The 14,309-nt window shown below is 37.3% G+C and overlaps 1 protein-coding gene across 5 annotated transcripts in view; it reads left to right on the top strand.

Moving 5' to 3' along the window:
- LOC134537045 (aurora kinase C-like) overlaps window positions 1-7,018 on the top strand; it is a 14,021-nt gene extending 7,003 nt beyond the window's left edge. For 4 of the 5 annotated variants that reach the window (XM_063377266.1, XM_063377264.1, XM_063377268.1 and 1 more), the window contains exons 5-7: window positions 2,597-2,755; window positions 6,037-6,268; window positions 6,779-7,018. In XM_063377266.1, coding sequence (XP_063233336.1) covers window positions 2,597-2,755; window positions 6,037-6,268; window positions 6,779-6,904 — 517 coding nt within the window. In that variant the 3' untranslated portion in view covers window positions 6,905-7,018. Of the gene's footprint in view, window positions 1-2,596; window positions 2,756-6,036; window positions 6,269-6,581; window positions 6,669-6,778 lie in introns of all 5 variants that reach the window. The other variant, XR_010075919.1, reaches the window with a different exon arrangement.
- Window positions 7,019-14,309: the final 7,291 nt, after the last annotated feature.

Below are 14,309 nucleotides of genomic sequence, written 5' to 3'. Positions count from 1 at the left end.
CCAACTAAAAAATTGGTTGTCTGTAAAGTCGGTTTACAGACGATAGTTTAACGTGACAACGTCATAACAAAACATTGATGAAATGATTGATCCAGAAGAAAATGAAATATCATATTCGGCCTGAGACTGAGCCGTAATAAGTTTTTGCAACCAAACCATTTAGGCATTAAAAATATATTATTTGAGGAAGAAACTTTTTTAAAATTTTTCTATATTTTGTATGATAAAATCTACCTATGCATACTTTTATGAATAAAATTGAATCAGTTTTATTGAATTATCACTATTTTGTATGGATACAAAGGAGGAGTGAAATGAAATCTACAATTTAACTAATAAATTTACTTTTATTTGCATTCATTAATTCAAATATAATAATATATTTATTACTTTTGACGTGTCGTGCGCGCCGTATTTATTTTTACAAGTACAAAAAAATTTTCAGCTGCCGGGATTTGATCCGTTAACCTATCGACAGCGTTGCTAACCTCACAGCCACGAGGCCATATTGAAAACAATTGTTTCAGATGTTATAGATTAATAATATTCCACGCACGATATTTGTTTGAATTTCTTTTAACTAGCATATTCTCTGCTGGACTCGAAATATTTACACGCTCGTGGGCTCATAACTATAATACGGTGTGTGATTTAGTTGATCAAATAATAACTTATGACAAATAATTACTAATGTCAAACTAAAGCGTGAAAAGTATCATACCAGCAATAAATACTTGGTTACACAGCTAAAACAATACTTATACAACACTGTTTAAATATACTGATTTACACCAGTAATTAAAATAATACGTACTTGTAAGAACGCCATTTCCTTGCGAATATACTCCCGTGGCGGGGTGCACAACAATAACCTCAAACACCGGCCGAGTTCTCTGTACCGTCCGCAACATACCAGAGAGATGCCACGCATGCGTAAACAGGACACATCCGTAGTGGCACAATTTTTCATGCATGCAGCCAGCGTTTATCAATTTATTAGACGTCACGTCAAAAATAAATTTTAATAAATTTGAATTAAGAATAGTGTAAATAAGAAAAAAAAAATTATTGTAAAATGGCGTGGGGTGCTTTTTAAGATATTTTCAAAATGATAATCCTTCTACTCATATCTGTCAATAAAATATTTATAAATATTGACACCATACACCCCACACTTTTTTTTACAATAAAATACATTTTTTTTTATTTACACTATTCTTAATTCATATTTATTAAAATTTATTTTCTATTTTTTAGTTGGATTTTCTATAAAAGCGTGTTGTTTTTTTTTAAGTTTTTAAGCTATTATTTATTTTTCATTTTTTAGTTGGATTTTCTTTAAAAGTGTGTTTTTTAGTTTTTTATAACTATTATTTATTTTTCATTTTTAGTCTGATTTTCTATAAAAGCGTGTTTTTTAGTTTTTTTAAAAACTATTATTTATTTTTTAATTGGGTTTTCTTTATTACATCAATTTACTATTAAAGTGAGTTTGAGTAGATATTGGCTGCTTTTTAAATATATATTCAATATAGTATGTTGAAGAACTATAGTACACAATATTTTCAATATCATACTATAAAAATCAATGATTTCCAATAAAATTGGGAAGTCATTGATGTTTATTCTGTCAGTAACTTATCCGAGAAATGAGCGATATGGGCGCCTGCTGCGTCCCTTGGATGAGATAGCCGGTTCTCAGGTTCCATCTCCGAAAATTTCATCTTATTCAAAGTTGGTAACTTATCCGAGAAATAGGTAATCGGCACGCCTGGTTGTTTCCCTTCTTGGTTTTGGCGCAAAGACACTAGGTACCAGTTTTAGGAAAACAAAAAATCGGTAATCCTGATTTTCCTAGTAAGGATAACAGGTCTAACTGTTTAAAATATTGAATTGTCATCGGTCCTTGATAAGTATGCCAAATTTCGAGTTAATCCGACGTTTTGAAGGAGGTCAAAATATGTTCAAAGTTTCCGTTACATACTAACATACATACGTATGAAGCTAATAAAAGCGAGTTAAAAACACAATTTGGCTCAATATTTACTGTGCTCTGGTGACGACTTGATAAATCAGTAGATTAGTACATCACAATTTTAAACAGAGCAGTTTTCCTTGTGAAACGTAATGTCATTCATATTAAGGTAAGGGCTTGGACCGCCCACAGGTTTGGACAGTTGTGAACAGGCCTTAAGCCTCGCACCCCTAATATTTAGACCATAACCAAAAAATATTTGGTGTTCAAAATAAGCCTCGCACCAAACTTTAAAAAACAGAATCTTTGACCAAATTTTAAGGTTCTACATGAGAGTGACTGGCGAATGAACTGCCGTGAAACTTAGGTTTCCCCACAAACCACGTTCAAGTGGTCAGTCATCCATTAAGGATTAAGCAACAACATGTTTACCAATCTTGGAGCTTGATGGGGATTGTCTTCTGCAACACACATTTTACGAATAATTGAGCTTTCGTGTATTCGGACAAGTAGGGTTTATGATACATAAATGTGTGTGTTCTCTTTGAAGGTGCTATATTGCTCCTGTATTAATTCGTGTGGATGGATGTTAAGCGAAGTAATCGCGGTTGTGCTTCGCAGGGCTGCCAAGTTTGTGCACCAAGTGGCCTCGGCCCTGCAGTACTGCCACCAGAACAATGTCATGCACAGGGACATCAAACCGGAGAACCTGCTTCTGGACATCCAAGGAAACATCAAGGTCTCTGACTTTGGCTGGTCCTGCCATTCCGAGTCCAACAGGTACGGGGCAAGTCTGCGTCAAGGAACTGAATTACTAGTAGTGTGGTTGTCATATGTTCCAAATTGTCTATTATATTAAAACATTTTGAGAGCACGGTAGACTCGCGACAGTAGACCCTTAAAAAATGTAAAAAAAAAAAAACTGATTATGAGTTGAGGATTTCGGTTTTATTGCAATCACCATGTAACTTGTCCCATATAAACGATGCAAATTCGATTATTTACTCATAGATGCATTGGGAATAAAATTATACTGATAAAGAGCAAATGGAGACCTACTCAGGTGTAAAAAAAATAAGCACAATCTTTGTGAGGGTGCAGCAGAAAATTTTGAGCTTTTCTTAGACAATTATGGTTATTTACAACTGAGAGTATCCGAGCGTGTGGGAATGGGAGGATAAATGAAATACAGTAGAACCCGTTTATAGTGAACCCGCCTATAATGAATTCCCGTTTATTGTGAATTTCCGTCTCAGTCCCGGCAAAATGATTTGAGGTTATGTATTAATTTATTGGATATAGCGCACAACTTTTGTCAATGTTGATACGTTTTCCCGTGTACCACGAACAAATTTTGCCGACATAATGCACATTAATCTCAAATATTTTCATATAATTAAAAGTTTTTTCACAAAACGTCTATTCTGGATCACATTGAAGTTTTTCTCCGCAATACGCTACTCGATTGTCCACTGTTCATATTATAAACAAGCCGTATTCGAGTGGCCTCGGTAGGCTACGTGTAGCCAAAAATGGTGATCAGTTTGGTGAAAATAAAAAATAGTTTTCCCTGCATAGTTAAAGAATGGGCGAACGCATGTACATTTATTATGTTATCAACATTATAAATAAATTACTGCCACACAAATACATATTTACATTATAGCAGCAAATTCAATATTTTTACGTCTCATTTTTATCGTTCACGTTTCGGACATTTTGATCGGGTAAGGTTCGTAAGACTACCACTAGATAGAACTCTGTGGACAAAATTTTTCCATAGAAAGTGAGAAAATTTCGTTCCAGCTTTAGCAACTGCGATACTAAATGATACATAGTAATCTTTGATGCATCAGACATGTTATTTTTCGTTTATTTACTTTTGACGGTAAGAAAAATTACGTGTTATTAAGCTGCAAATGTGCTTCAATAAGAAATACGTACATAAAAAAAGGTGAAAAACGCGGTAAAAAACGTAAGGCATTATCTGTGCGAGATAAACTGGACATTATTGAAAAGGGAGACTCCAACCCCACTGTTCCGCACGTGTTAATAGCAAAGGAACTGGGAATTGCAACATCCACATTAAGTACAATATTAAACAAGCTGAACAATCTTCTTTCTCAAGCTGCGATAACGTCACAGAGAATTAAATGTCCGAAAAAAGGATAATACGCCGATTTCCAAGAACCATTAGGTAATAGAAAGTGTAGTTCATTAAAAATAATATCTGCATTTGCTCATAAAACTGTTGCTTTGAGTATTTTCATTCGTTCTTTTCTTGGCTTAGGCCTATGTGTAATTAAGATTTTGCTTTTGAGTATGTATTGCCAATATGAAAGTTTTCCCAGATATAAAGTTTCCCCTCTATAGTGAACATATAAACTACTCCCTTCAGATTCATTATAACAGGGTTCTACTCTAAAACAATTGACTGCCAAAATTCGTACATCTCTTCTAGCGTTGAGAAGAAAGGGTTGAGTGAAGAACAAAGAAGCTATTGTGCTGCCACAATGATCTGTGTGGACCTGTGAATATAAATACCAGAGTTGTTACAAATTAATTTATTAACTTCTTTTAATTTTTTTCTTGCTAAAACATCAAATTAAAGGTAACTACAAAACAACTTTAATAATTAATTATTGTTTGCTAGCTAAAAAACTTTTAATCAATTCTCATGCTAGTTATTCCATTTTTGCTGTGATTTCTTGGGAATCAAATTAGCAACTTCTATGTCCTGTAGGGGCCGCCAAGTGGATACTTGAGAGTTGGCTATTTTCTCATGGATGTAAAATGTCCTGTTTTGTGCATGATATGGGATTAAGTAATGGCACTTATCTTATATTGTACGGTGAAAACATTGCCTCTTACAAAGTGTATCTGTAAATTAAATTTTAAGTTTTTTTTTTCAGCTTAATCTATTAATAAATTATATTCTTTGATCTTTTTAAAAAATAATTATTCAGTTTTTTGCCTTATGAAACTGCCAAACTGAGTTTTACTAAATATATTATTATTATTATTTGTTCAGACTATGTGGTATTTATTTGTACTTAAAACTTTCCTAAATACAACGCACATAAAATCTGGATGGAACCTGTGACAATGATGTGTTTTTTCGGAAGAGATCATTGAAAGAGAAACTCTCTGCTTGCCGCCTGGGTGTTTGAATGTAACGGGGCGAGGTAGTACAGTCATTGAGATGTAACGGGGCGAGGTAGTACAGTCATTGAGATGTAACGGGGCGAGGTAGTACAGTCATTGAGATGTAACGGGGCTAGGTAGCACAGTCATTGAGCTGTAACGGGGCTAGGTAGTACAGTCATTGAGATGTAACAGGGCTAGGTAGTACAGTCATTGAGATGTAACGGGGCTAGGTAGCACAGTCATTGAGCTGTAACGGGGCTAGGTAGTACAGTCATTGAGATGTAACAGGGCTAGGTAGTACAGTCATTGAGATGTAACGGGGCTAGGTAGCACAGTCATTGAGCTGTAACGGGGCTAGGTAGCACAGTCATTGAGATGTAATGGGGCGAGGTAGTACAGTCATTGAGATGTAACAGGGCTAGGTAGCACAGTCATTGAGCTGTAACGGGGCTAGGTAGCACAGTCATTGAGATGTAACGGGGTGAGGTAGCACAGTCATTGAGATGTAACAGGGTGAGGTAGCACAGTCATTGAGATGTAACGGGGCTAGGTAGCACAGTCATTGAGATGTAACAGGGCTAGCTAGCACAGTCATTGAGATGTAACAGGGTGAGGTAGCACAGTCATTGAGATGTAACAGGGTGAGGTAGCACAGTCATTGAGATGTAACAGGGTGAGGTAGCACAGTCATTGAGATGTAACAGGGCGAGGTAGCACAGTCGTTGAGATGTAACGGAGCGAGGTAGCACAGTCGTTGAGATGCTGGACTCATGCTCCAGGAGATACTGGTTCCAATCTCGGTCTGGGCACCTCAATCAAGTTTTCCCGCTGTTTCGAAGTTTGCTCTAGGAAGTAGCCGGACGGTGGCCGTGCAGTGGGCTCTGCCAGTGTCCCTGATCTCACGTGCCGCGCAGGCGGAACACGATGTGCGGCACCCTGGACTACCTGCCCCCCGAGATGGTGGAGTCGAAGCAGTACAGCTACTTCGTGGACAACTGGTGCCTCGGGGTGCTGCTGTACGAGTTCCTGGTGGGCAAGCCCCCGTTCGAGTCGGAGAACGACAAGATCACGTATAAGCGCATCAGCAACGTGGACATCAGGTGGCCCCCGCACATCCCCCCCGGGGCCAAGGACCTCATATCCAAGGTGAGCTCCGGTGCATGACTCGTGGACCCACGGCGGGGGGGAGTACTGTGCTAATATGTGATGTGTGTTAACATTTTTTTTTTTACAAAAGTTAGTGTTCTTTTTAAAGGTGAAGAAGTACATACATTATATTCCTGCTTATAAGATTAGAATTTGTGATGGTTTGAGGAGGAGAGAAAAGCTGCTGTTCGTATCGTACGTCAGGTTGTTTACGAGACAGTGCGTAGTGTCCCTCGTATCAACATTTACACCTAATGTGACGTTCTGTGTTTGTTGTGTGGTTTACCGTTGACATGGCCCGCTTCTATTTCAGGGCTGCGGAATTTTAAAGTAGGCTATAAGTCGAACTGATCTCCCGTTGTAGCCCATCCATCTTGCCTGCCTAGGTGCTCATTCGAGTGTAAGCAAAATGGAAACATTTTTATAAAATTAATTTTTTATTGTTGCTGACGGTGAGTTAGTGCAGGATGTGTATTGCTCTGTAACTTGACAGGGAGTTGTTGCTTTCAGCTGCTGGTTCACACTCCGAGCAAGCGACTCTCGCTGGAGGACGTGATGAGACACCCGTGGGTCGTGCAAAACAAGGACAAAGCGTATTACTGCTTAAAGAGTCAAAAAGTTATTTTCAGCAAGTGAATTCTCATGGTGGCACCTTGAAAAGCAGTGTCACACTTTTAAAGACGTGTGTGTGTGTTTTTAATTATTTTTTTAAAAGTGTGTGAGCAAAGTAAAGTTTTAATTTCCTAGCAATTCAGAATTTTTATTATTATAAGTAAATTGCATATTATGAACCAAGTACGAAATAAATATTGGGCGTTTGACATCAAGGTCGTAGGCAATCCCCTTTTCCCACCCTTAAAATACTACAATATCTATCATTCCTACCAAAAAATGGAAAGAATTTGAAAGCAGACGACAGGCAAAGTGGTTCTATTCTCATTTCCTCTCCTCTCCTCCCCAACTCCTCCAAAATGAAATTCTGCTTACGTTTCTTTTTTCCCTGGTTGTAAAGTGGTCCTAGAGTGTTGGATAAGTCCTGGAACAATGCTACGGATGCACTGAGAAGTGTACATTTTTTAGTTCTGTCGAGTGGGTTTCTTCTGCAGGAGTGACAACGTTGGCGTACGATTCACCAACCGTACCCTCTTATTCAGCCGATGCGAAGAAAGTCACGTGGGTTTGTTTACTAACATTGCATCAAGAATGTAGTACATACTTTTGTTAGAATTTTTAAAAAGTAAGGTGGGAATCTGACACAGAACATTTACAAAGTGTACTTCAGATGAAATATGAAATTGTAATATTCATTGTGTTAGAACTTGGTCGTGCAAAGTGACCAAGGAGCGCTAGCCTTAACGATGCACCAACTGAACCGTGAGAGTTGTTAGTTCTGTTCGCAAACAAACTGTTCATTGTTTAACAAAATACATATGTATATGAAAAAATTTCATAAATCTAATCACATTCAATTTTCATGTACTGAATGTTTTTAAAAATTGTGTAAATACCGTGTTGTGAGGAAGTTGAGTGCAGGATTTAACATTCTGTTTGAAGGAAAATGTTTATTTTGTTACAAATTGGAATAAATAGACAACAAATGTGAGATTTTAAATCTCAGACTTTAAAAACAAACTGCCCTACATTCAATCTCGCGTTAGGGGTACCTACCAGAAGAATAAGGAAATGATTCCCAAGATTTCTATTGAACCTTTATTGTATTTGAATATAGTCATGTGACTAAGTTGGTGAAAATTAAATTTTCATTTGAAATTTGCAGAATTTTCTCATCAAATATTCCTGTGATAAGAGTTTATAAAGTACCTATTTAAAATTATTGGGAAGGGAGGAATGATTTGTCCACACACATGTTTATTGTAATGTTGCATGCACAATTTCCTCGGTAAAACAGTGAGTAAACAGCTGCTTCGTTGTGGAAGTGGTAGAGAACTTCTTGTTATAAAAACGTCCTCACATTCGAGGTGGAGAGAGACAGAGAGACATGCTGCAAGAGAAGCACATACACATTTGGATAACTACTAGCCAGTTCTAAGAATTGCATCTATGTAAATATAATTATTACTCTGCCATTTACAATGATCAAAATAACTTTTGTATAGTAAAAAAATTTTGAAAGTTTAAATTAATAATGAATAATACACATACAATGTGATAAGTCAAAAGCAAAATGTGTTCAATAATTTATTACAATATAACTCGCTCAGATTTTATTGACTCAGTTGTTCATACTAAAAATGGGTTTGATTGTAAATGATTTGGCTTCATGAGTTTTTGTCTTCAAGAAAAAAATATATATATATATGTATGTATATATATTCAGTCATATTTAACAATTAACAGGCAACAGTTTCACTTTTAAGTTGCTACATTGAAATATATTTGTAGCATCTTCTTGAGCGTAGCTGTGTTATATCTGGGATTTTAACGGATTATTGAACGTCAATGCAGTTTCAACACGAACGCACAGAAAAAAAAATTAAATAAACATATACAAAGGAAATGTATATGCTATACATAGTTCAAATAGTGCATTAAATCTCAAACTGATACTATAGTAAATTAGTCACTATGCAAACATTAATTTTAATACAGTACCACTTCTGAATAAATCAATACCTCATTCAATGCATTATTGTCAAAAACAGCATTGGCAGCGAAATGGATGCACAAAATCTATTTTTGTGTGCTTACAATAAAATTTGAAGTTAAATCTTTAATTGAAATGTAAATTTAGTGTAGAAGGTAGATCTTGCCTGAATAAAACAATATCATAAAAAGGCAACATCTTTTGTTACCAAAACAGTAAATATAAACCAGGAACTACATGTAACTCTTAGATAGTAGCTAGCACGATGCAATTTTCAGTAGTTCATTGCTAAAAAAAAAAAAAATTTCCCTTTCAAAATATAAAATAAATTTTTAGCAATTTGTCTTTGGAACATAATTTTACCAAATACTGGAATATTTTGCATTTCATTATCGTAAAAACACTCATTTTCTTCAGGTAAATCATAACACATGAAGTTTTGTCATGTGACTTCTAATGAAAAGAATAAATATATGTTTCAGTATATATAATTATCATGATTAAAATCACACTGAGAAGAACAGACAAGACTTCCTCAAGTGTAACCGACTTCTGTAGTGAAGTTGGATGCACATCGGCTCACAGTGCATGCGGTTCTGGCTTCGAGCCCCGGTTAAGACATGGGTGTAACTTATACGTACTGATATTTGATTAAAAAATTTGAAAGAGGACAAATTGACCCTTTGGCTTTTGGCGACAAGCCGCAGGCCAATCATAAATAATATTAAAAAAATCCTCAAGTGTAAACTGAGCTGCGACTTAACCACTTTGTGTGCAGAAAGGCATTTTGAGTGTGTGTCCCAGTTATCTACTACTGGAGTAGCCTCATATGGGAAAGGAGAGGAGGCTACCAACTTATCTCTAGCAGCGTGGGGGTAAGTGCGTAACGTTGAAGCTGAAATGCTGCATGTGGCCCTGCCTTCAAGAACGATGGTGTCGTCCAGTAGTTTTCCCAGAGACCTAGACCACTGAAACTGCAGTTAGTAAATTATGTTTTATAACAATTTAATTAATAGCAATTTGGAGAGAGAGAGAGAGTGTGTGTGTGTGTGTATATATATATATATATATATATATATATATATATATATATATATATATATATATATATATATATATATATATATATAAATTACAGTGACAATGCAACCCCTAAAATTAACTTTGTTAGCCAATAAAAAAAAAATCTGTTAATTTTTATGCTATTCTATTACATTTTTGATTTGATTTAAAATGGTCAAATCATTTGAAATATAGCCTGATTGGTGTGGATTACAGGCTGTGCCGAACAAAGAATGCAAGGTTAAAAAGATCATTTATTAAGAATTTTATTTAAATTTAATTATTTAAGAAGGCACAGGAGAAACATAATTCTTGAATGTTACTTCTAACAATACTGAATAAATCTGGGAGTCTAAAAATGATATAATACTATTATAAATTCTATTTTATGTAATTCATAAAACTCTTTCTTTACTTGTTTTCTGCCTTATTTAATGCATATTTTCAATATTAAAATGTAAAAAAATTTATTTCAGCAAAAATTCTGTTGAGACAGTATGGTGCACTTATTCAATAATGCAGAAATACACACTGCCGTCGCCCGGGTGTTAGTGTTCGAGACCCGGGAGAGTTGTTTTCTTGCGGGGAAACGTGTCCGGGAGGGCGCCAGGCTAACAAAGTGGTTAGCCACGAGGTGGGTCGTGAGGTCCGAAAGCCCCTGCGTGGCCCACTAGGAACGGCGGCGGTGGTGATGATGTTAGGGATCCCTAATGCCTTCTGTACCACTGGCCCTACACAGCATAGGACGCTGATCCCTAACTGGATTGGTGAGGTTCAGAAATAACGTACACAGCTTTGCACTGTCGTTTACACGTCGCGCACGGAGTGTACGGAGTGGACGTTTAATTACGTTGGCAAATTACACTTGCAATTACATTCACACGATTTTCCTACATAAAGTACACTGTAAATTATACACTAGGCGCTCTGACGCGCCGTCACTAACGTTACGTCCTCACGCCAGTCGCAGTTGAGGGAGAGAGTTTGATTGGAGTCGGCCAATCCCGTAATTTGTGAACGGCGACGCGCAGGCCCACCTGTGTGGACCGCGGATCGCTATTAAATTAAGTAAAGTCTACGATTAGATGTAGCCAGTGCCTGTGCACTCTGCGATTAATTAAAAGTCTGGTATTGCGGGAGTCGGCACGTGCCGTATATTGCACGGCCCTGCGTAATGCGTTGTGCGGGGCGTGTTAAGTTTACGCGGCTGGTATGGGCCCTACACCGGAAAAGGACCGGGCGTACACGGGGAGTAGTTAAAAAAGGTTTCGGGGTTTGACTATAGTTACCAGATGGAAGTTCAGTGTAGACAAAGGATGATGGCTCCCCGTGGGACGTGAGTCAGTCCTGGTCCGCAAGTCGTGCTGTACCGGCGTCTGGCCCTGGCGCGAGGGGCGGGGTGAGCTCCCTGTCGCGCCAGAGTTTCTAAAGTTCCGTTATTCGTAAAAAATTATATTAATAACAAAATGTAAGTGGCTGTAAATTCACACAATAAAACTTAATAATTAACTTAATATATATTTATATATGTTTTAGAAATGACATGTAACAAGTTTGTATAAAATAAGTTTGAATGATCAGAGTCACACTGGAGACTGTTCATCGCTTGATGACTGTTCCAGTGGCGCATGATAAATGCTAATTTGGGGTGGTTTTAGTTAAGTCACATATTTCACTATTGAATTCAGGCTGAAGGCCGCAAGGGGAGCACTCACAGCTGTTTTAGTAAAAAAAACTACAATTGAGTGACCCGGGCACTCCTACATCGCACTTGTGTTGCACGGTGTTGTTAAATTAAAGTGGCGTATTCTTTAAAGTGTAGTGAATTTACTGTGTACGTGACTCAGTTTGTCTTGCCGATTAAGTTAAGGGCGTTGATAATACCTAAGTTCCGCGGCGCTCGCCTGACTCGGGTGGGCAATGGCTAGGGACGCGTTCTGTTAGCGGGGTCGGATACTGGCGGTTGCAGGTCAGGCTTTAGGGTGGCCTTCGGCCGGATGACGTCAACGCCACCTAACTTGAAACAAGCAATTTAATTTTAATTTGTCCAGGCAGTTATAAATAAATGTAAAAGAGGCATAACACCACGATACAGTATTAGCCGTCAGATGTGAAACTGTTTTTTCCCCCATTTTTTTTTCTGGTTTTCTCATACCAATATGGTGTATGTTTGTTTAATAGTGAGTCAGTTTTTCAGTCTGCTTTTATTAACGACTGTAATTAAGCGGTTCGGAAGCATAGCTTTATATATTAATTGTTAATATGTATATATATAATTTAAAGCAAATTCTGATTATATAAGTGTAATGATATATATTGAATTTTAACCTCTAATACATGTGCAGCGTATATATTTGTAAAGAAACAGCCGCCATATTGGTACATGTAGTACACTGAAAACATCTTTCCCTTTAGGCTTCACATCCCTTATGATCCTTCTGTTTATTTCCCTAATCTATGACAGGATCTAGGGAGCCATTTCACTTTTATTTTACCAGGGAGTCAGAAACAAGGAAGAGGTAGTAGTATTTCAACTGCTCTCAGATTGGCGCCAAAATGCGACAAAAGCCAGCCATTGCATGTACATTCTAACAGGGAGTTATAAACAAGGAAGAGGTAGTAGTATTTCAACTGCTCTCAGATTGGCGCCAAAATGCGACAAAAGACAGCCATTGCATGTACATTCTACCAGGGAGTTATAAACAAGGAAGAGGTAGTAGTATTTCAACTGCTCTCAGATTGGCGCCAAAATGCGACAAAAGCCAGCCATTGCATGTACATTCTACCAGGGAGTTATAAACAAGGAAGAGGTAGTAGTATTTCAACTGATCTCAGATTGGCGCCAAAATGCGACAAAAGGCAGCCATTGCATGTACATTCTACCAGGGAGTTATAAACAAGGAAGAGGTAGTAGTATTTCAACTGCTCTCAGATTGGCGCCAAAATGCGACAAAAGCCAGCCATTGCATGTACATTCTAACAGGGAGTTATAAACAAGGAAGAGGTAGTAGTATTTCAACTGCTCTCAGATTAGCGCCAAAATGCGACAAAAGACAGCCATTGCATGTACATTCTACCAGGGAGTTATAAACAAGGAAGAGGTAGTATTTCAACTGCTCTCAGATTGGCGCCAAAATGCGACAAAAGACAGCCATTGCATGTACATTCTACCAGGGAGTTATAAACAAGGAAGAGGTAGTAGTATTTCAACTGCTCTCAGATTGGTGCCAAATTGCCACAAAAGGGATCTATCTATCCAGCCATTTAGTTTTCATTCTACCAGGGAGTAAAATTAACTTTAAAATACTCTTTCCCAAAGATGTCAAAAACTATTTAATGAATGAATGATTTTATAGCTAATTCTTATATTTTTTTCTACAAAGGAGTCATAAGTTTAGACAAGTTTTACAAATTATTTTACTATAAAATAAATGGCATTACCTGTCATACACATATAGGGATACCAGCCAGTTTTTCACTTTAAACAACCAGCCAGTATTTTTCTTGGTTTTTTTTTCAGACCTGCAATTGTCTAATGTATGTTTAGTTATAGGCATAATATGATTGACGTGCCTCTTGGGTTTAACTATGAGGTCCTGGATGCTGTGGACAAGGGCAAATAGACCCCATGGATGTTTCAGGGAGCGACTTGTATGTGGAGCCTAGATACTTACCCAGGTGTCAAGAAGGTTCAGCTTCGACTACCATTGATGCCCCCACGTACATGCAGCCAGATGACGAGCTACGTCTCCACTAGTAGTCCTAGCCGTGAAAATATGCAGAATTTCATTCGGGGGGTTAAGAAGGGAAATAGAACCACTTTTCCCACTGTTTACATGTAAAATCTTTCCTTTTGTTGGTGAAAATAATTTATTTTGCATGCACCACTGGTTGTGGCCAATGACCGTTGTACAAGTCAGTGTTGCCACCACGCTTGGCACGTCATTTGATTGACCCCAGCTGGTAACATACGTAGGTGGTAGGTGCCAATCCCCAGTCTTCCACGGGTACGGCAGGACTTGGGAGATTCACTTCAGAATGACACTTGTGTTGTGTGTTAGTACATACAACCTTTAGGATGTTCACACCATAAAATAATAATTGCATTGGCTAGCCAATTCGAGAAAAAAAAAACTTTGCAAATTTAAGCACAATATATATACAAGTCATGTTTCACTCTGGCCAGCAGCGCAGCGGCCCGGGTGGTGATGTACTCGCTGGCCACTCAAGATGCTTGAGTTTCGATTCTCGCTGACAGCTACAAATTTTTAATAAATATACTGTTTACAAATATTAATTTAAATATAAATGTTTTATTAAAAATACATTTATTTATTAGATATTACTTGAAATTTAAATTACAGAAATAATTAA

This window comes from Bacillus rossius, chromosome 11, assembly GCF_032445375.1.
Source record: "Bacillus rossius redtenbacheri isolate Brsri chromosome 11, Brsri_v3, whole genome shotgun sequence".
Taxonomy (NCBI): domain Eukaryota; kingdom Metazoa; phylum Arthropoda; class Insecta; order Phasmatodea; family Bacillidae; genus Bacillus; species Bacillus rossius.
The sequence above is the reverse complement of the archived record's forward strand: the minus strand, read 5'-3'. Positions and strand labels throughout refer to the sequence as shown.